The sequence below is a fragment of the Pavona decussata genome, unplaced genomic scaffold, assembly GCF_977016875.1.
Source record: "Pavona decussata unplaced genomic scaffold, jaPavDecu1.1 SCAFFOLD_330, whole genome shotgun sequence".
Taxonomy (NCBI): Eukaryota; Metazoa; Cnidaria; class Anthozoa; order Scleractinia; family Agariciidae; genus Pavona; species Pavona decussata.
This window is the reverse complement of record NW_028145718.1, coordinates 996994-1020000: the sequence shown is the minus strand read 5'-3', so window position 1 is coordinate 1020000 and position 23007 is coordinate 996994. Positions and strand designations below refer to the sequence as shown.

At 38.3% G+C, this 23007-nt stretch overlaps 2 protein-coding genes across 4 annotated transcripts in view; both read right to left on the bottom strand.

The window, feature by feature from the left end:
- The window catches only part of LOC146453483 (uncharacterized), a 4920-nt gene extending 514 nt beyond the window's left edge, over window positions 1–4406 (bottom strand). Inside the window, exon 1 of the mRNA XM_085096652.1 lies at window positions 4242–4406. Within this exon, the coding sequence (XP_084952778.1) occupies window positions 4242–4287 (46 nt within the window). The 5' untranslated portion in view covers window positions 4288–4406. The remainder of the gene's footprint in view (window positions 1–4241) is intronic.
- A 1815-nt stretch (window positions 4407–6221) lies between these two features.
- Window positions 6222–16283, bottom strand: LOC146453482 (uncharacterized). 3 transcript variants are annotated; one of them, XM_085096569.1, is made up of 2 exons: window positions 16188–16283; window positions 6222–6685 (listed from the first exon to the last, which is right to left on the bottom strand). In XM_085096569.1, exons 1-2 carry the CDS (start codon window positions 16231–16233, stop codon window positions 6336–6338), a joined length of 396 nt encoding a protein of 131 aa, XP_084952695.1. In that variant the 5' UTR covers window positions 16234–16283; the 3' UTR covers window positions 6222–6335. The 3 variants fall into 3 exon arrangements, with proteins under 3 accessions (XP_084952695.1, XP_084952694.1, XP_084952693.1); XM_085096568.1 differs by lacking the exon at window positions 16188–16283 and adding an exon at window positions 11984–12221; XM_085096567.1 differs by lacking the exon at window positions 16188–16283 and adding an exon at window positions 8451–8605.
- Window positions 16284–23007: the final 6724 nt, after the last annotated feature.

Below are 23007 nucleotides of genomic sequence, written 5' to 3'. Positions count from 1 at the left end.
CATCAATTAACTTTTTTTAAAAAAATTTCTTTACCCACGCCTCGGCCCTTAAAACAAAACAAAATAAAAAAAGTTTAAGATAACTTCTAAGAACCACAAAGCAAAAGCAAAACAAATGAAACAAACCAACAAACAAAGAGTGACTTAACAATGGTCTCGTGCAGTAGTTTGCTTGTTGATTCCCTATTGTTTGTTGGTGCCAAATTATTTTTCTCATTTTTTGTATTTCCTTTCTAGACTTTAGAGTTTTTTTGTTGTCAGTCAGTTGTGAGTAACGATCTGCGCTCACAAAGCTTAAAAGCTTTGGCGTCTGTGTCACCTCCAAGGGTTACGTTTTTTAGCCGTTTTGGAATGAGATGAAGTTTATTGATCGACACTCACATTGCTATACAGGCAGCTGAGGATCAAGGAAGTCATCCATGTCAGCTTACAAACAGGGGGAGGGGGGAGGGGTGGCAAGATTCATCCTAAACAAAAACAAAACGTTTTGATCCCCTCTCAAAAAACGAAAATACCACGACTCATTCAACACAATGCTAAAAATACACGCCTCCTTCTTTCTTGCTCTGCCTTCTCAGTATATGCTGTACTGAATTAAGACCCAACCAATCATAAGCAGTTAAAGATTTTTATACTGATCAACACAGAGCCAAAAGCTAACTTGAAATAAAGTTAGCAGCCTGAGTTGCGGTAAAATATCACTAACTGTAGCATTGACGTCGATACCTTGAATGGAACATTTCATCTGCATGATGTTATTTTAAATTGCTGTCTTCTCTTGCGTCTCTATTTTTCCAGTGACCTCCCCTCCCTTCACTTGTTGATGTTTTAATGGCCCCCCCTTCTCACCAACCCCTCTTTGCCCCAGACATATTAAATAGCGAGAAGCTGTTTTCAGCTTATACTTGAGCCATATTTGACTGCGTGGTGCGTAAGCCTACGATCTTTTAGCAGTGATAACCTTCAGCATCGCTGACTCCCCAAAATCGATACAAATAGACGGAGATGTACACCCAGGAAAAAAATAGTTCAGGCTCCAGAAGTGATTCATCGTTTTATTGCTACAGCTCTGTTTCGTATATGGTCAGGAGCTGACCACACTCATCACGCAACTTCGACGAATGACCGTAAAGTATATAAAGTAATCAAAAACTGGTGATTTAAAGCAAGCAGCTGCTAGGCGATAAAATACAATTCCACGTGCCGTGAGAGAGTTCACGTGCCATGATACAAACGGTTACGTTACGTTATACAGGAGGTTTTTGGTACGTATCTATTTATATGAGGGTATGGATTTATGAAATCATTCGAACTGGTGATTCAAAACAAGCGTTTGCTGGGCGATAAATTATTAATGCTCGTAGCGTGATACAATTCACGTGCCATGATACAAACGGTTACTTTACGTTTTTCGAGAGGTTTTGAGTACATATCTATTTCTGTAGGGGTTTGGTCTTAGTAATTCATTGCGTTTGTTCAGGCTACTAAGATCTTTTCGTGAAGACATAGGTTACATTTCTTGTTACAGTCAATCCAGGTCACGCGTGAACAGTAATTCCAAGAGTGAAATGAACAATCGAATTTCTCTTTGTAATGTCCGACTTGTGAATGAAATGTTGGACAAGCTCTCTGGAAGTCGTTCCGAAAAAGACGCATTAACTGAAAAAAAGATTCAAAATACTTGGGAAACAATTGTTATTCTTGAAATATCCAATTTTGCAATGTAAAGAAAAATTCATAGCTTTATACTGTCAATAAGCTAGGGAAATTTATACAGGAACTCTGAAATCTCGTTGGCGATTTTGACAACTGACATGTAAATTTCAAAACTCCGTTCAAGTTTCAAAAATATCGTTCACGCGTGACCTGGGTTGACTGTAATGTTATTATCGGGTTTGAACTTTTTGAGTACTTTCCATTTAATTAGAAATGTTTTGTTTGCGTCCGTCAGGGTCCATATATTGTTCAGATAGTTCTGTTGCATTGCGTCTGTTGGCGTTTCGGAAGAATGTGTTGTGCCAATCCCACGTACGATTCAGTTGTTGTTACCGTCGTTCGCTTGGAGGCATTTACCATCAAGTGGGCATTCTGCTTTCTTCCTGCAGTTGCAGCTCGGGTCATGATTTTGGTTTGGGGTTGTTGCTACATTTGAGAGTATCTGTTTTTTTATGTGATAAGATGATGGTTTTCATGTTTGGCATGCATGAGTACTAGCTGAGTTTTAGTGTCTGTCTGTTGAAGATCTTGTTTATTGGGTGGTTCTTGGGGAAGCATTCGTCGAACGATGGATAGAAATTTCTGTACAATTGACAATTTCTAATTCTCCTATTTAGTACACACCGACATAAACACTCTAATATCAACTCATCCATGTAAGCTCAAATTCTTTTACTCAGATGTGTCAACGATATGAAACATGATTTAGCCAAACAGGGCTCTGTGAGCAGGCAAGGGCACAAATTAAAGAAGTTTGTTGACAAAACGGTTTCCTTCTTGAACAAATTCAAAAACTGATGACAAAATTGCAAGTACGTTCGCATGATTTTGTCGTGCGTGATGTATTCCTTGGCCCGCCAATTTTTCCGCACGTGCCTTGTTTCGCGTTTTGTAACAAAAATGAAACCCATGAAGGGTCAGGATTTTTCCGGCGGAGGAATCAAACACGAGAATTGTCATCGCAGGAGGCTGAGTGTGACATGATAGCGATCGCGCCACCGATTACATCTCTAAAAACGTCAAATTGGAAAATTAAGTCTTCTTGTGGTCACCCAAATCATAGCCTGCGACACAGACGGACTATAACCCCCGGTAATGGGGTTATAGTCCGTCTATGACGCAGGCTAGCTAATCAAAGCTAGTCAAAAACTGTCTCTCTTTTCCCGTCTTCCTCGCGTGCACTTGCGATCGATCGTTCGCTTCGACATGACCATTCTTCTTCTGTAAAACATTCGCGTTGCTTGCGGTGAGGTCTGCATCCGAATCTTTGGAATTCTTTGAATTTTCTGAGCATTCTCCAGCGTCTTGCGAGGGTCCCGAAGAAAGCTGCAAAACGTCACTACACTTTTCTGTTTCGATTTCGCATTCGCGTTTTCGATACCCACCATCTACATCATGCAGAGTTAAATTCATGCGCGTGCTGCTCGTGCGACAAACCTTCCAAAGGTTCATGGTTTCTTGCACAACTGTCACCCTCGCTTATTAGACGAATGTTCAAGCTACCTCCTCTTCTCTTATCCTATATCCACGGGCTACGTTTTAGCTTTCTTCGCCACTCGACATGCTATCATTGACTTCACCTTTTTGTTCTAAGAACCCTCTCTGCGCTAAGGGAAACGTTCACGAACGCTTCACAACCGACGCCAAATGTTTTGATTCGAAAGAATAGTGACTCGCAGAATACATCGGGGAAAGAGAGGGGGAGCTTAGGAAGCGAAAAAAATGAGGGAGTTCGGGACCCTCCCCTCCCCTTCCCCAATTACTTAACTCGGCGCCTCAAGGCCCGAGTACAAAGAACGCGAAGAATTTGATAACGCCACCGAAAACTTTACTTGTGCCACTCGAGTACAAAAAACGAGACCGAGAACAATAACTCGTGGCCCGAAGTCTTATCTCTCGGCCCATCGCGACCCCAAAGAGAAAAAAGAATTGGATAATGCTACCGAAACCTTAACTCGGTCCGTCTTACGGCCCGAGTAATGAATGGTTCGATCTGATGTGCAAAATGTAGCTACATGCGGAAATCACGTCCTGAAATTGCCCTGAAAGCAAATGAGGACTTCTTAACAAGCTCTTACCATTGTTTTTTGAAAATTATTCTACTAATTATTTGACGAAACCTTCTCGTACAAGGAGAAAATGGAAAGAAAAACTAGGGAATTTTTAGAGTTATTTTGTTTCATTGTGCATTTGCAGACTCTACACAGTCTGCATGACCAAATCCAGTATTTGAATTGATTATATATACTCGCCTGATCGCAGCCACAGTGCTAACCGACACAGTCCATCAGCTGGCTGATTGATACTCACTTCAGGACAACAAACAAAATGATGCAACTGAAACAGTTTGAAGGTATAACCAGACACCATCCAGTCAAGTTTGTTATATTATGACCCTATTATCTCTCACGCTATATCGACACGCTTTGTCTTCGTATTAAATTGCAAATTGCGTTTGTGATCAGCAGAAGGTCTTTCACACTAATTCTTGTGTTCGTAATGTGTGTTAAGTCATTTCCACTTACCGCCTGCGATGCAAAGGAGAAAGCCCAGAAAAAAGATAGCCTTCATTGCCACTTTAAAAGCCAGCAGATCGTCTCTGAGTTGACTCACGAAAGAGTCACGCTATGGAGATATATTTGGCATGAGATATACCACAATGCTTTGCCACCGAGGTTTATTACTCAATCAAAACAAGCTTCGTTTAGGCCATCTTCGCCGCCGAAAGAAAAACAACTTACGAAGATCAGGTTAAATATTTTCTCTCTTAAAACAGTAGGAAGAGTTCTTATCTTCTTTCCAAGTCACTAACAACACGGCAATTAACAGGAACAAATACCATTTTACCTTAAAGGGGTAGTATCATGGGATTTTCGATATCTTTTGTTTGATGATGAAATAAGACCTTCGATTCAATCAGCTGCCAAATAATTATATATATTAATAGCGAGAGGAAAAAAATAAACTCAATTCTTGAAAGGAACAACTCGTGATCTGTTCTAGCGCACTGATTTTGGAAACAAAAATGCGAGAACTTGAAAAACATTAGCCTAACATTTTTCAGGTTTCAATCCATTCCGACCTACTCTCTCTGGCCAGAGGCACTAATCCACAGTTTTATTGGACTGGGCCACTGGGGTGATCATTTATAACAAACTTAACAATTATTTTCTTTGTTTCTACTGAGAGACAAACATTTTTGGGTTTTGAAATGACAACAAATTGGCGTGATACTTCCCATTTGAGCGGAAAAAATATGAAACGTCCTTCGTCGCCTCGAAATAGACACACAACATCCATATATCCAGCAGGGTGTTCTGGAATGCCAAAGTAAGACAATAATTATCGTTACATTTTCTGCGTACCGTGTTTGTCATATAAAAACAATGATAGTGAGCCAGCATAAAATTGCCCGATTTTAACCCCTGTAAAATCCGACCCAGTGGAAAGAACGAAAGTCTTCTGAAACGGCTCCACCAGAAAGTTCAAAATACGGAAAATTATTATTATTATTATTATCATTATCATTATCATTATCATTATCATTATCATTATTATTATTATTATTATTATTATTATTATTATTATTATTATTAACGAATTTTTGTTGTTATCTGCAGCATTCCGGCGGTCGCGGTGACAATCTTCTCCCCCCCCCTCCGGGGGAACCTCCCATGCCCCTGTCAACTCTTGTTGTAAGGTGTTCCGACTCTTCAGTCACATAAATACTTAAGCCTATTTTGCATTAGCGACATATCGACACAAGGGCGAGGAAAGTAACCGCGAAAAGCATTTTATGTCGATGTCTATTAAAACATAATTACATGAGCATCTTGTCCATGCATAAGAAGACGGCTTGAGGCAAGTCTCTACACTTTGCTGCGACGCGCCTTGGAGATGGCTTTTCGCTCACATAGATCTTGTGCTATTCGCTGCAAGCGTTACACAAAAAAAACATGTTCTTCGACTATGTGACCAACAAAACGCGTTTGGGGGGGGGGGGGGAGTGTTTACTTCTTTTCCTCGAGTTATACAGTCATTTCAACTAACGTTGTCGGTTCAAAGCATGAAGCTAAAAAACAAGACCGAAAGTTAACGTGGGATTTTAATGAATTAATTCATCAAAATCAGTCATGCCTGGAGAAAAAAATAGGTTGTAATTAGCAGTACAATGACCTGCACGTGCAGGGATGATTTTGATGAAATTATTCATAAAAATAATCCCACAAAACATTGCGGTCTTGTCTTTTAGCTTTATTTTTATCCGACAGCGTTAATTGAAATAGCTGTATACTAGAATATTCAGGGTGAAGACGAAAACTAATTAGAATTTGATCTGCGATCAGAAATTTTTTTTCTTCTTATTTCCCAATGCACGATTCCATTGTTTTTTTTTTTGTCATTGCTACAGTTGGGTGCGCAACATTAAAATTCATTCTGCAATATCATTTTTCGCATAATTATGCTATTCCGCAAGTCATGTAACAAGCCATTCCACAAACTCATTCGGCATTTTTAAGAAAGGCTTTAATGAAACTGACTTTGTATCACAACGTGCGACAATCCCTATCGACTACAATCGTTGTCTTCTCTTTTACAGACTTAGCGTAACATGGAACTTAAAAAAGGAAAGCGACCAAAGCGCATGCTAAAATCACGAGAGCGCTGACCATTGGTACTTTGGCTCCATTGCACAGGTCACCTTCGCAGCAGTCGATCTCACACTTGTTGATGGTTGTCGAGGGATCTTGAACAAAAGCTTTGCAACTTTTCTGGCTGCAAACTGATGACGCGCTACAACCTTTGCCGTAGACAGCGATTGATGTGTCTGCAACTTTTCCATCTACAAAGGCTTTGCCACAGCGGTCGAACTGAGAACCAAGGGTACTGCAATCGATCTCCTTTTTATTAGTAGCACAGTCATCCCAGCCCTTTGTGGAGATGCACTGGTAACACTTGAGGCCATATCCTGTAAAAATCAGAAAACAAACAAAACACTTAACACTGTTATAACTTCTCTCCTCTCGTACAGGGTGGCCTTAAAAATCCAATTATTTAATTAAAGCCATTGTTACAATGGATCACTCGTCAAAGAATAATGAAATACTGGAAAGATACAAAAGTCTAGTTCAATCTAACTACAAGAGTCTAAAAATGGAAACTCTGATGACTGTATTAAAGAGGTTTTGGTCGAATATACAAACTGAAAGAAGCAGTGAATCGGAAGAAGAGTACTAGTCAAAAACAAAACCGGGAAGATGTTTTCAAGGCCAGATAGTTACAGTTTTATTTCACAACAATTCACTACAAGGCCCGGTTAATTCGGAACATTTAAAATTCTTATATAATATATTATTAAATTTCGCGTAATTTTTTTTTCGCGCGTATTAAATTGCGCGATTTGTTTGAAAAAGCGAAAATCGCGAAAATTAGTGAGAATTAAGTAGTTTTCACAAAATGGTTGCCATGGTATTTACTTCTTTGATTTGGACTGCAAAGAATAAAAAAAAAAAAATAAAGGGGTAAAATCGAGCCTACTGGACACAAAAGCCATGCGGAGAGAATTAAAAACGGTCAAAACTGTAAACTGAGCATTAAACTGTCACACAGGAGCGAAGGTGATATTGTAAAATGCGAGTACATTTGTTTTAAGGGAAACTTCAAACACTTAGTATAGCGCCATTGTCCAGACTCGAGAAATCCTAATGCTGCAAGATCTCAGTAATATAGCTTGGATTTCTTCATAAAAATTCATTCCACATTACTCTTTCTTACCAAGGAAGAATAAAATACACAGAGAAACGTTGTTGAGAATATAGGAAAATAAACAATTCAAGCGAACAACTCATCAGCCGCACCTTCAGCAACACTGCATCGAGCCGAAGGAAGAGGCACAGGAAACTTAACTCAATCGAAGGGCTTGGTTATCATACAAGTCACGTTGTTTATACCTGACTGTTGGCGGTCGAATTACTCTGGAGATAAATATATCGGATTGGAACTCTCGTTAACCTTAAATAACCATGATGGGTTATATATTTAGTGTTAGGTAACCAAGTTTTAACTGTTGGCGAAGCATGTTACCGGGACGTAACGATAACGTATATCGTGAATTCAAGAGAATTAGGCACCTTTTAAGCTCAAATGTTATCTCTCTCTCTCTTTTCCTTAACTTTTCCCGGTCTTATTGCAAAGTAAAATAGGCCTTCACAAAAGCCATATTTGTTCGATTTTCACACGGTCTTTTGACACTGACCTGAAGAACCATTTATATTGTGCTCGTAGCACGCACATCACGGAACTTCGCATTTTCTCACTTCAAATGCACCACTTTTCTCGACGATGATCGGTTCTAAATTGACTACACATCTCAAATAATCATCAGGTAGTATTTTTTAGTTGACAGTATGAAAGAGAAGCATAAATTTAAGTCAGTGCGAGAAGGACAGATCAGAGCTCGCGCGCCCCACCCTTTTCTTAAGCAAAATCAAACAAACATGAGTGAGCGCCATTAAAAGCCGTTCTAAATTTGCCAAATGCAAGTTTCATGCGTTTATAAAGCGTTGCAAGATTTATATTCTTAAAGCCTAACGGCTCCTGGATATCAAATGCCCTCGTGGCCAAAGATGAGGAATCAAGTAAAACTTTCCGCGTCGCTAGAGAGTTTATTAAACTCACAGAGTGGATCTTCCGTGGAAGCTAATATTGTAATTTTAGCGTTAAGAAGGACTTACCGACAGAGATGCAAAGAAGAAAGGCAAAAACAAACAGAGTCTTCATTTTGGTGGATCTTCAAGCGTGCAAGGGACAGTAATTCAACAGATAGCTAGCTCCTTTGATCTAGGATGCTAAGGCGGGGTTCAGTGAAAGCATTCAGCTAAAATACATTGTACAGATATTAGGGTGCGTTGCTTGTCAATCTACTTATGTACTAACCAATGGAAAAGAGGGATTTTATTAATGTCAATCATACAGATCATGTGATCAGGGCGTGCTTAGTTGTAGGTTACACTAATTTAGACTGTCAAGGTAAAAATTTATGATCTAAAGACAGATGCCTACATTGAAGTATCATTCATGCGTTACATTCAAACCCCATCTTGCATAAAGTTGTAATTGTTGTGTAGAGTCTGTAATGTCGTCGAAAAATGGCTATCCTTTTTATCAGTTTCCTTCTATGGATTACAAATACAATTATTAGTATACGCTTGCCCTACTAGTATGAATAAAAGCCGTATAGACCTTGTCACGTTAAACGACGCCATCTTGGATGGGTAAGGGAGGAAAATGGAGGCTAATTTACCAACTCCCACACATTTCCTTGTATTCGCTTTGCGAGGTGCGAATTCGTCAGCAAAGTGTGATCAGAAAGATGTTCTCAAAGGTGAGCAATTTTTCTATGTTCTCGAAAAATCTCCACAATGTAGTTTTTAAACAGTGTTGAGTCTCGCCGGGAAAATATACGAATTTTACGTTCACGTGCAGAAATTTGTAGAGAAATATATAGGAAAATTGAAAACGAAACTGGACGCTTTCATACTTGGTTGAGTTACTTGAGTGTTTCTAAAAACGTCTATTGCATAGCATTTAAGGCTTGCAATTCATAAATTATTCACTCATTTCGTCCACATGTGCGAAACGGGAAAATGTCAATTTATATACCGTATTTTATCGAATCACGCAACAATCATTTCATTCTAGAAACCGGAAACTTGGCATCAGTAGAGGAAAGAGAGAGTGAATCTAGTTTGTTTGCAGATGTTGGTTGCCTTTGCGGTTTGATAAACTTGTACTTTATTATGCCCTCGAAAAAACGAGCAATTTATTTTTTTTCTTAAGCAGTCGTGGAACTTATGTTTTTGTTCGAGATCTAAACGATCGATCTAAACCGTGGGCAATATCCAATGCAAGAAATTTTGTTTTCTCGAGAAGACAGCCCCATTTTTAATGCCTTATGAAATCAAATTCTGCTCAGAAGGCTTTCTCTCCAATTGCAAGTGTCGTGATATTTATTAATAGACATTCAACATGGCACCAGTGTTAAGAAATCTCTAATAAAAATAATTAAAGTTACAGCTTTACGGCATTTTTGTCTATTTTTGTCTAGCCTATGAGCTATAGTGGTAAAGTGTAAAAATTGTTTTCGGATAGACTCTGTGAATCATTTGTTCAGGCGTGTCAAGTGCCAAAATAAGAGTAAAAGTACTGTTCGTAAAAACGATGAGTCATACTTAAAATTGCCTTCAATGCGGAATTTTTCATGCCTGCATGCTTGCACCCTTCTTGGCAAACAGCAGGGGGACAACAAACGAGCAAAACACTTCAAATTTTGTCTTCAATATTCCCAGACCGTTTTTTGAACTTTCTTAAAGGCCAGTCTCTGTTCGGATGCTGAAAAGCGAAAATTGTCAAATCGAGAATATTTTAAAGAACGGAAAACTATTCCCCGAAATTTCGCATAAATGTTAGCCGGTATGACGGGAAATGCCTACGAATCGTTGGGTGAAACCTTCATTCCTCTCAATAAGTTACTGATTTTGTGGCAGTTGTACTTTTTTTGACTCTTCTGTCTGAAACCATGCCTTCTCGGTCAGGACTGGCTAAATTGCAGTCTTCTTGGTGTGTTGTTGTAAGAGTAGGATTATTAATATGAAGATTGCGGTCTTAAAAGTTAGCTATCAAACGTAGGATAATGCCTTGGTATTCATATTTTATTCCAAATTGCACTAGTACGATAAAAAAGTTAATTTCCTAGTTAAGTTTTACGAGAACGCGCATATATATTTCCAAGGCAAAAAGAAATTTCACTTGTATGAATGACGAACAAAGGTTTTTAATATGTTCTGTAATGAAGACCACAAAAAGTAACCCAAATTTCGAACTCACTAAGGGTCTTAATTGTTATTTTATATTCCACTGTTATATGCAAGATTTTGATCAAGGATTCATGAACAGTTATATATTTTTTCGAGATATAATGAGCACGCTGGCTTAGAGAGTAATTTCAGACATTGAATGAAACTTGGCGAACTCTTACCAAACGAACCTACTGGACACAAAAGTCATGTTGAGAGAATTAAAAACGGGCAAAACTGTAAACCGAGCATTGAACTGCCACACAGGAGCGAAGGTGATATTGTAAAATACGAGTACGTTTTTTTAAAGGTAAACTTCAAACACTTAGTATAGCGCCATTGTCAAGCCTCGAGAAATCATGTTGCAAGACCTCAATAATATAGCTAGGGTTCCTTCATAAAAATTCATTTCACATTACTCTTTCTTACCAAGGGAGAACAAAGATACAAAGAAACTTTGTTGAGAATATAGGAAAACAAACAATTCAAGCGAACAATTCATCAGCCGCACCTGCAACACTGCATCAAGCTAAAGGAAGACGCACAGGCAACTTAACTCAATCGAAGGGCTTGGCTATCATACAAGTCACGCTGTTTATACTTGACTGTTGGCGGTCGAATTACTCTGAAGATATTTATATCGGCTTGGAACTCTTTTAACCGTGATCAGAGCATAATGTAGGCTTGCGCAACCAGGAAAAATCGAAATAACCATGATGGGTTATTTATTCAGTGTTAGTTAACCAAGCTTTAACTGTTTGCAAAGCATGTTACCGGGACGTAACGATAAGTTATATAGTGAATTCAAGAGAATTAAGCAGCTTTAAACTCAAATGTAATCCCTCTTTTTCTTAATTTTCCTGGTCTTATTGCAAAGTAAAATAGGCCTTTACAAAAACCATATTTGTTCGATTTCCACACGGTCTTTTAACACTGACCTGAAGAACCATTTATATTGTGCTCGTAACATGCACATCACGAAACTTTTCATTTTCTCACTTCAAATGGACCAATTTTCTCGACGATGATCGATTCTAAATTGACTACACATCTCAAATAATCATCAGGTAGTATTTATCAGGTGATAGTATGAAAGAAAAGGATAAATTTAAGTTGTGAGAAGGACAAATCGAGCTCGCGCGCCCCACCCTTTTCTTAAGCAACATCAAACAAACACGAGTTAGCGCCCTTAAAAGCCATTCTAAATTTGCCACAAGCAAGTTTCAAGCGATTATAACGCGTTGCAAGATTTATATTCTTAAAGCTTAATGAGTAATGGATATCAAATGCCCTCGTGTCTAAAGATAAGGAATCAAGTGAAACTTTCCGCGTCGCTGGAGAGTTTATTAAACTCACAGAGTGGATCTTCCGTCGACCTTAATACTATAATTTTAGCGTTAAGAAAGACTTACCAACAGAGATGCTAAGAAGAAAGGCGAAAACAAACAGAGTCTTCATTTTGGCGGATCTTCAAGCGTGCAAGGGGTAGTAATTCAACAGATAGCTAGGTCCTTTGATCTAGGATGCTAAGGCGAGGTTCAGTGGAAGCATTCAGCTAAAATACAGATATTAGGGTGCGCCGCTTGTCAATCTATTTATGTACTAACCAATGGAAAAGAGGGATTTTATTAATGTCAATCATACAGATCATGTGATCAGGGCGTGCTCAGTTGTAGGTTACACTAATTTAGACTGTCAAGGTAAAAATTTATGATCTAAAGACAAATGCCTACATTGAAGTATCATTCATGCGTTACATTCAAACCCCATCTTGCATAAAGTTGTTGAGTAGAGTCTGTAATGTCGTCGAAAAAAGGGTATCCTTTTTCTCAGTTTCCTTCAATGGATTACCAATACAATTATTAGTATACGTTTGCCCTACTAGCTTGAATAAAAGCCGTATAGACCTTGTCACGTTAGACGACGCCGTCTTGGATGGATAAGGCAATAAACTGGAGGCTAATTTACCAACTCCCACACTTTTCCTTCCAATAACTTTGCAAGGTGCGAATTCATTGTATTTATTGTATTTATTATTGTATATTTTCTAATCCTCGATCTGTTGTTTGGTTGTTTAATAGTCCGCAACATCGAAAAAACTGCTGCTCTTATAAAATTGGCGCGAAAACAGGATGCGCTCTTCAGTTAATTTATTCCCCGCGTAAATCGTATTTCGCATAATTATGCCTTTCTGCACGCCATTCCACATACCATTCCACAAACTCTTTCCTCCTTTTACCCTCACCGCTTAAAATTGTCGTCAATGCGGAATTATGCATGCTTGCATGCCTGCAGTCTTCTCGGCAAACCGCAGGGGACAACAAACGAGCAAAACACTTCAAACTTTGTCTTCAATATTCCCAGACCGTGTTTTGGACTTTCTTAAAGACCAGTCTGTGTTGGGATTCTTAAAACTGAAAATTGTTATCGAGAAAGTTTTAGAGAAGGGAAAGCTATTCCCCAAAATTTCGCAAAAAGAAAATGTTGTCAGAGGATATATTATTAATGAACATTGCGGTCTTAAAAGTTAGCTTCCAAATTACATTAATTCGACAGAAAAGTTAATATCCCAGTTAAGCTTAACTGAATAAGACAGAGTGCGAGAATACGAGACAAATTATATTTCCCAGCCAAGAAGAAATCAGAAAAATTTCACAAGTGTGAATGACGAACGAAGGTTTTTAATATGTTCTGTAATGAAGACCACAAAAAGTAACCCAAATTTTGAACTCACTAAGGGTCTCAATTGTTATTTTATATCCCACTGTGATATATAAGATTTTGATCAAGGATTCATGAATAGTTATATATTTTTTTGAGATATAATGTGCACACTGGCTTAGAGAATAATTTCAGACAATGAATGAAACTTGGTTTACTCTTACCGATGGCCCTAAAGGGGTAAAATCGAAAGCACTGGACAGAAAAGTCTGGTGGAGTGAATTAAAAAAGGAAACACAGCATTGACCTGCCATACAGGAACGAAAGTGATATTGTGTGAAACCTCCATTCCTCTCAATAAGTTACTGCTTTTGTGGCAGTTATACTTTCTTTGACTCTTCGGTCTGAAACCATGCCTTCTCGGTCAGGACTGGCTAAATTGCAGTCTGTTGTAAGAGCATGGATTATTAATATGAAGATTGCGGTCTTAAAAGTTAGCTATCAAACGTAGGACAATGCCTTGGAATTCCATTTTTATTCCAAATTGCACTAGTACGATAGAAAGGTTAATTTCCTAGTTTAGTTTTGCTAAATAAGACAGAGTGAGAGAACGCGAGATAAATTATATTTCCCAGGCAAGAAGAAATTTCACTAGTATGAACTCATGACGAACGAAGGTTGTTAATATGTTCTGTAATAAAGACCACAAAAAGTTACCCAAATTTTGAACTCACTAAGGGTCTTAATTGTTATTTTATATTCCACTGTAATATATAAGATTTTGATCAAGGATTTAATGAAAAGTTATATATTTTTCTGAGATATAATGTGCACACTGGCTTAGAGAATAATTTCAGACAATAAATGAAACTTGGTTAACTCTTACCGATGGCCCTAAAGGGGTAAAATCGAAAGCACTGGACAGAAAAGTCTAGTGGAGTGAATTAAAAAAGGAAACACAGCATTGACCTGCCATACAGGAACGAAAGTGATATTGTAAAATGCGAGTACATTTGTTTAAAGGTAAACTTCAAACACTTAGTATAGCGTCATTGTCCAGTCTCGAGAAATCATAATGTTGTAAGACCTCAATAATATAGCTAGGGTTCCTTCATAAAAATTCATTTCACATTACTCTTTCTTACCAAGGGAGAACAAAGATACAAAGAAACTTTGTTGAGAATATCGGAAAACAAACAATTCAAGCGAACAATTCATCAGCAGCACTTGCAACACTGCATCGAGCCGAAGGAAGAGGCACAGGCAACTTAACTCAATCGAAGAGCTTGGCTATCACACATAAGTCACGTTGTTTATACCTGACTGTTGGCGGTCGAATTACTCTGGAGATATTTATATCGGCTTGGAACTCTTGTTAACCGTGATCAGAGTATAATCCAAGCTTGCGCAACCAGGAAAAATCGAAATAACCATGATGGGTTATTTATTCAGTGTTAGTTAACCAAGCTGATGTTAATAGGCTCACGGCAGAGACTTGCTAGTACTACAATTGGCCATTCACTTACAGTACAAATTGAAGGTCACCAAACTGATAGAATACCCCACACCAAATCCTTAGGACTTTACATCGATCAAAATCTTTCGTGGTGCAAACATGTTAATGAGACTGTCAAGATTATCTCCTCTGGCATAGGTGCACTTAAAAGAGTGAGGCCGTTTATTTGCGACGATACAGCAATATTACTATATAGAGCCCTTATTAAACCATATTTTGATTATTGCTGTCCTGTGTGGGACGGTCTCAGCAACGAATTAGCTGACAAATTACAAAAACTTCAAAATCGCGCCATTCGGGTCATAACGAAGTCAGATTACTATTCTAGCGCTACCGTCCTACGCGGTAAGCTGGGATGGGATAATCTCAGTACCAGAAGGAAGAAGCAAAAATTGAAAATCATGTTTAAAACTTTAAATGATCAGTCTCCGGAGTACCTGAAAGGCCTATTTAAGCTCTTCAGCACGGACTATGGACTTAGAAATAGTGACAACAAATTGGCTCGGCCTAAGCCTCGTACCGATTTTTTGAAAGGTAGTTTCTGCTACAGTGGGGCACATTTGTGGAACAGCCTTCCATCTAACGTCAGAGCCATTAGATCTTTTACTAATTTTAGAAATGAGATAGATCGCCATTTGTCCTCCTCGTACTCCCACACGGCAAACATGTAAATCAGTTTTTATTCTAAATTTTTATCTTGTAACTGATGTTTTTACCGTGTCTAAATAAAGTTTATGTATGTATGTATGTATGTATGTATGTATGTATGTATGCTTTAACTGGTGGCGAAGCATGTTACCGGGACGTGAAGATAAGTTATATAGTGAATTCAAGAGAATTCGGTAGCTTTAAACTCAAATGTAATCCCTCCTTATCCTAATTTTCCCGGTCTTACTGCAAAGTAAAACAGGCCTTTACAAAAGCCACATTTGTTCCACACGGTCTTTTAACGCTGACCTGAAGAACCATTTATATTGTGCTCGTATAGCACGCACATCACGGAACTTCGCATTTTCTCACTTCAAATGGACCAATTTTCTCGACGATGATCGATTCTAAATTGACTACACATCTCAAATAATCATCAGGTAGTATTTATCAGTTGGCAGCCGAGTATGAAAGAGAAGCAAAAATTTAAGTTGCGTGAAGGACAGATCGAGTTCGCACGCCCCACCTTTTTCCTGCGCAACATCAAACAAACATTCGCGCGCTTACAAGCCATTATAAATTTGCCACATGCAAGTTTCAAGTGATTATAAAGCGTTGCATGATTTATATTCTTAAGGCCTAATGAGTCCTGTAAATCAAATGCCCTCGTGTCCAAAAATAAGGAATCAAGTAAAACTTTCCGCGTCGCTGGAGAGTTTATTAAACTCACAGAGTGGACCTTCCGTTTACAGAATTAAAATACTGTAATTTTAGCGTTAAGAAGGACTTACCAACAGAGATGCTAAGAAGAAAGGCGAAAACAAACAGAGTCTTCATTTTGGTGGATCTTCAAGCGTGCAAGGGACAGTATTTCAACAGATAGCTAGCTTCTTTGATCTAGGATGCTAAGGCGAGGTTCAGTGGAAGCATTCAGCTAAAATACAGATATTAGGGTGCGCCGCTTTTCAATCTATTAATGTATCAACCAATGGAAAAGAAGGATTTTATTGTTGTCAATCATACATATCATCTGATCAGGGCGTGCTCAGTTGTGGTTACACTAATTTAATCTGTCAAGGTAAAAATTTATGATCTAAAGACAGATGACTACATCGAAGTGTCATTCATGCGTTACATTCAAACCCCATCTTGCATAAAGTTTTTGTGTAGAGTCTGGCCGGAAAGTCGTCGAAAAATGGCTATCCTTTTCAGCAGTTTCCTTAAATGGATTACAAATACAATTATTAGTATACGTTTGCCCTACTAGTATGCATAAAAGCCGTATAGACCTTGTTACGTTAAACAACGCCATCTTGGATGGGTAAGGCAAGACACTGGAGGCTAATTTACCAACTGCCACACATTTCCTTGTATTCGCTTTGCGAGGTGCGAATTTGTCAGCAAAGTGTGATCAGAAATCATGTTCTGAAAGGTGAGTAATTTGTCTATGTTCTTACAAACTCTCCAAAATGTAGGTTGAAACCGTGTTGAGCCTCGCCGGGAAAATGTACGAATTTAACGTCCACGTGCAGAATCTTTGTAGAAAAATGTATAGGAAAATTGAAAATGAAACTTGTCACCTTCATAATTGGTTGATCTTAGTTTTTCGAGTGTTTCTAAAGACGTCTATTGCATAGTATTTAACGCTTGCAATTCATAAATTATTCACTCATTTCGTCCACAACACGTGCGAAACGGGAAAATTTCAATCAATTTATGTACGGTATTTTATCGAATGACGCAACAATCATTTCATTCTAGAAACGGGAAACTTTGCATCAGTGGAGAAAAGAGAGAGTGAATCTAGTTTGTTTGCAGACGTTGGTTGCCCTTTCGGTTTGATTAACTTGTATTAAATTATGCCCTCGAAAAAAAAAAAAGAGCAATTTATTTTTGTTCTTAGGCAGTCGTGGAACTTATGTTTGGGCCGAGTTCTAAACGATCGATCTAAACCGTGGGCAATATCCAATGCAAGAAATTTTGTTTTCTCGACAAGACGGCACCATTTTTAATTCCTTATGAAATACAATTCTGCTCAGAAGGCTTTCTCTCTAATTGCAAGTGTCGTGATATTTATTAATAGACATTCAACATGCCACCAGTGTTAAGAAATCGCTAATTAAAGTAATTAACGTTACACTGACTTCACGGCATTTTTGTATTTTTTTGTCTAGTCTTTGAGCTATAGTGGTTAAGTGTAATAACTGTTTTCGGATAGACTCTGTGAATCATTTGCTCAGGCGTGTCAAGTTCCAAAATAAGACTGAACGTATTGCTCGTAAAAACGATGAATCAAACTTAAAATTGTCGTCCACGCGGAATTATTCATGCTCGAATGCTTGCAGTCTTCTCGGCAAACCGCAGGGGACAACAAACGAGCAAAACACTTCAAATTTTGTCTTCAATATTCCCAGACCGTGTTTTGGACTTTCTTAAAGGCCAGTCTGTGTTGGGATTCTTAAAATTAAAAATTTAAATCGAGAAAATTTTAGAGAACGGAAAACTATTCCCCGAAATTTCGCATAAATGTTAGTATAGACGGGAAATGCCTACGAATCGTTGTGTGAAACCTTCATTCCTCTCAATAAGGTACTGATTTTGTGGCAGTTATACTTTCTTTGACTCTTCTGTCTGAAATCATGCCTTCTCGGTCAGGACTGGCTAAATTGCAGTATTCTTGGTGTGTTGTTGTAAGAGCATGGATTATTAATATGAAGATTGCGGTCTTAAAGTTAGCTATCAAACGTAGGATAATGCCTTGGAATTCCAACTTTATTCCAAATTGCACTAGTACGATAGAAAGGTTAATTTCCTAGTTTAGTTTTGCTAAATAAGACAGAGTGAGAGAACGCGAGATAAATTATATTTCCCAGGCAAGAAGAAATTTCACTAGTATGAACTCATGACGAACGAAGGTTGTTAATATGTTCTGTAATAAAGACCACAAAAAGTTACCCAAATTTTGAACTCACTAAGGGTCTTAATTGTTATTTTATATTCCACTGTAATATATAAGATTTTGATCAAGGATTTAATGAATAGTTATATATTTTTTTAGATGTAATGTGCACACTGGCTTAGAGAATAATTTCAGACAATGAATGAAACTTGGTTAACTCTTACCGATGGCCCTAAAGGGGTAAAATCGAAAGCACTGGACAGAAAAGTCTAGTGGAGAGAATTAAAAAAGGAAACACAGCATTGACCTGCCATACAGGAACGAAAGCGATATTGTAAAATGCGAGTACATTTGTTTAAAGGTAAGCTTCAAACACTTAGTATAGCGTCATTGTCCAGTCTCGAGAAATCATAATGTTGCAAGACCTCAATAATATAGCTAGGGTTGCTTCATAAAAATTCATTTCACATTACTCTTTCTTACCAAGGGAGAACAAAGATACAAAGAAACTTTGTTGAGAATATAGGAAAACAAACAATTCAAGCGAACAATTCATCAGCAGCACTTGCAACACTGCATCGAGCCGAAGGAAGAGGCACAGGCAACTTAACTCAATCGAAGAGCTTGGCTATCACACATAAGTCACGTTGTTTATACTTGACTGTTGGCGGTCGAATTACTCTGGAGATATTTATATCGGCTTGGAACTCTTGTTAACCGTGATCAGAGCATAATGCAAGCTTGCGCAACCAGGAAAAATCGAAATAACCATGATGGGTTATTTATTCAGTGTTAGTTAACCAAGCTTATCTTAATAGGCTCACGGCAGAGACTTGCTTGTACTACAATTGGCCATTCACTTACTGTACAAATTGAAGGTCACGAAATTGATAGAGTGCCCCACACCAAATCCTTAGGACTTTACATCGATCAAAATCTTTCGTGGTGCAAACATGTTAATGAGACTGCCAAGATTATCTCCTCTGGCATAGGTCCACTTAAAAGACTGAGGCCGTTTATTTGCGACAATACAGCATTATTACTATATACAGCCCTTATTGAACCATATTTTGAGTATTGCTGTCCTGTGTGGGACGGTCTCAGCAACGAATTAGTTGACAAATTACAAAAACTTCAAAATCGTGCCATTCGGGTCATAACGAAGTCAGATTACTATTCTAGCGCTACCGCCCTACGCGGTAAGCTGGGATGGGATAATCTCAGTACCAGAAGGAAGAAGCAAAAATTGAAAATCATGTTTAAAACTTTAAATGATCAGTCTCCGGAGTACCTGAAAGGCCTATTTAAGCTCTTCAGCACGGACTATGGACTTAGAAATAGTGACAACAAATTGGCTCTGCCTAAGCATCATACCGATTTTTTGAAACGTAGTTTCTGCTACAGTGGGGCACATTTGTGGAACAGCCTTCCATCCAACGTCAGAGCCATTAGTTCTTTTACTAATTTTAGAAATGAGATAGATCGCCATTTGTCCTCCTCGTACTCCCACACGGCAAACTTGTAAATCAGTTTTTATTCTAAATTTTTATCTTGTAACTGATGTTTTTACCGTGTCTAAATAAAGTTTATGTATGTATGTATGTATGTATGTATGTATGCATGTATGTAATCCCTCCTTATCCTAATTTTCCCGGTCTTATTGCAAAGTAAAACAGGCCTTTACAAAAGCCACATTTGTTCGATTTCCACACGGTCTTTTAACAATGACCTGAAGAACCATTTATATTGTGCTCGTATAGCACGCACATCACGGAACTTCGCATTTTCTCACTTCAAATGGACCAATTTTCTCGACGATGATCGACTCTAAATTGACTACACTTCTCAAATAATCATCAGGTAGTATTTATCAGTTGACAGCCGAGTATGAAAGAGAAGCATAAATTTAAGTTGCGAGAAGGACAGATCGAGCTCGCACGCCCCACCCTTTTCCTGAGCAACATCAAACAAACGTGAGCGCGCTTACAAGCCATTATAAATTTGCCACATGCAAGTTTCAAGTGATTATAAAGCGTTGCATGATTTATATTCTTAAGGCCTAATGAGTCCTGTAAATCAAATGCCCTCGTGTCCAAAAATAAGGAATCAAGTAAAACTTTCCGCGTCGCTAGAGAGTTTATTAAACTCACAGAGTGGACCTTCCGTTTACAGAATTAAAATACTGTAATTTTAGCGTTAAGAAGGACTTACCAACAGAGATGCTAAGAAGAAAGGCGAAAACAAACAGAGTCTTCATTTTGGTGGATCTTAGAGCGTGCAAGGGACAGCAATTCAACAGATAGCTAGCTTCTTTGATCTAGGATGCTAAGGCGAGGTTCAGTGGAAGCATTCAGCTAAAATACAGATATTAGGGTGCGCCGCTTTTAATCTATTAATGTATTAACCAATGGAAAAGAAGGATTTTATTATGGTCAATCATGCAGATCATGTGATCAGGGCGTGCTCAGTTGTAGGTTACACTAATTAAGACTGTCAAGGTAAAAATTTATGATCTAAAGACAGATGACTACATCGAAGTATCATTCATGCGTTACATTCAACCCCCATCTTGCATAAAGTTTTTGTGTAGAGTCTGGCCGGAATGTCTTCGAAAAATGGCTATCCTTTTCAGCAGTTTCCTTCAATGGATTACCAATACAATTATTAGTATACGTTTGCCCTACTAGTATGCATAAAAGCCGTATAGACCTTGTTACGTTAAACGACGCCATCTTGGATGGGTGAGGCAAGAAACTAGAGGCTAATTTACCAACTCCCACACGTTTCCTTCCAATCGATTTGCGAGGTGCGAATTCGTCAGCCGAGTGTGATCAGACATCATGTTCTGAAAAGAGAGTAATTTTTCTATGTTCTTGAAAAATCTCGACAACGTAGGTTGAAACTGTGTTGAGCCTCGCCGGGGAAATATACGAATTTAACGTCCACGTGTAAAATCTTTGAAGAGAAATGTATAGGAAAATTGAAAACGAAACTTGACCGGCCTTCATACTTGGTTGAGTTATTTGAGTGTTTCTAAAAACGTCTACTGAATTTTATTTTAGGCTTGCAATTCATAAATTTTTCACTCATTTTGTCCACAACACGTGCGAAAAGGGAAAATGTCAATTTATGTACGGTATTTTATCGAATGACGCAACAATCATTTGATTCTAGAAACCGGAAACTTGGCATCAGTGGAGAAACATCGCTCATCTTTCCGCAACCAAAAACCTTTTTAGTCGGCTGCAATTTCTCCGACTATGGTGACAAATTTGTATCTCGGAAATCAATTGTAAGAAAATTTTTGGAAATTGTAACCTGTGCTCAAAAAACAAAATAAACAAATTGTGTATTAACTGTTCTTTGAAATTGTTCTCACATTAAACTGAGCTTAAGTTTGCTACACAATGTTCAGTCATATGATGTTTTGTCTGTGCGTTTTGGCTTCATTGAGTGTTGTTCGGAGTAGCTCTTCATTCTTCGTGGTCTTCACTGACATTGCTGATGTTGAAATAACTTGTCAGTAGCATGTTTCGTAAATTTGAAGATATTTACTATGCGATTACCATTAAATGTTGGGGATAATTCCTACAAACTGTTTCAAGGTTTTTGTCCCAGATTGTAGTTCTCTACTAGGACCTTTATTAGCTCGATCATTGGAGTATCGCTATCCTGATGTCCATGGGCTAGATCCCTCGATTCCATCAGGGTAATCGTGTATAAGCTAGTTCAATACCTCAGCCGATACGAATGCTGTCTGTTACAATTGTATAAATCTAAATTACTATTATACACCTGAAAGCAAATATTACCTGTACACCCAAATCAAAGTTCAACAGTTGGGTACAATACAATTTAAACTCTGAAAACTCGAAAGAAGCAACTGTGCTAAATAATTAGCTAAATACCCTCACCAATGTTTCCCTGTATGAAAGGGAGGGCACAGAGTTCACAGGGCACTGAACGGTTCGGTGAATATCTGTTCGGAAGATCTAAGTTACCTCAGAAATTTGGATTGCATTGTGAAAAAGGGGTGTTTTCTAGTTCTTTGGTGTTTAAAGTGCCTATGAAGTAAATTTTTTTTGCGGTTTTTTGAAGTTTACCATGTCTTAATTACGAAATTCAGTTACAGAAAAAACAATAAGGTGCTTTTTTAGTCGTACAAAGTAGGTTGAGAAAAGATAACATCGGCCTAAGGGAGGTGACGTCATCGGGTTATTCTTCGGAGCAGCCACGATCCGAGATCCGATTATACCGGAAATTGACCTGCATTCACTCTCTTTTAGTAGTAATGGCGGACGACGTCGGTGAAATAAAGACTTCGAACGTTTGTTAGGATTCGTTATGGTAGAATACAGAGTTCTTTCTACTTTCGTTTCTCGGCGTCTGAACACTGATCTCAAGATTTTACGCTCAATTTGTGGAAGAAACGTGGAACTATGAAAACAGTCAAGATTTGCTCAGGTAACATCGACCTACGGGAGGTTAACGTCGACCTACGGGAGGTTAACATCGACCTAAGGGAGGTACGTTTTAGAGCACCACGTTTGTATCGTATGTGTTATACTGGCACAATCGTACACATGGAAAGCTTATTTGCAAGCATTAAAACTTACAATCTTGCACGGGCTTTTCTAATCGTTGACCTGAGTGTCATTTCAAACTCATAACATCCACCTACAGGAGGTTAACATCTACCTAAGGGAGGTAGA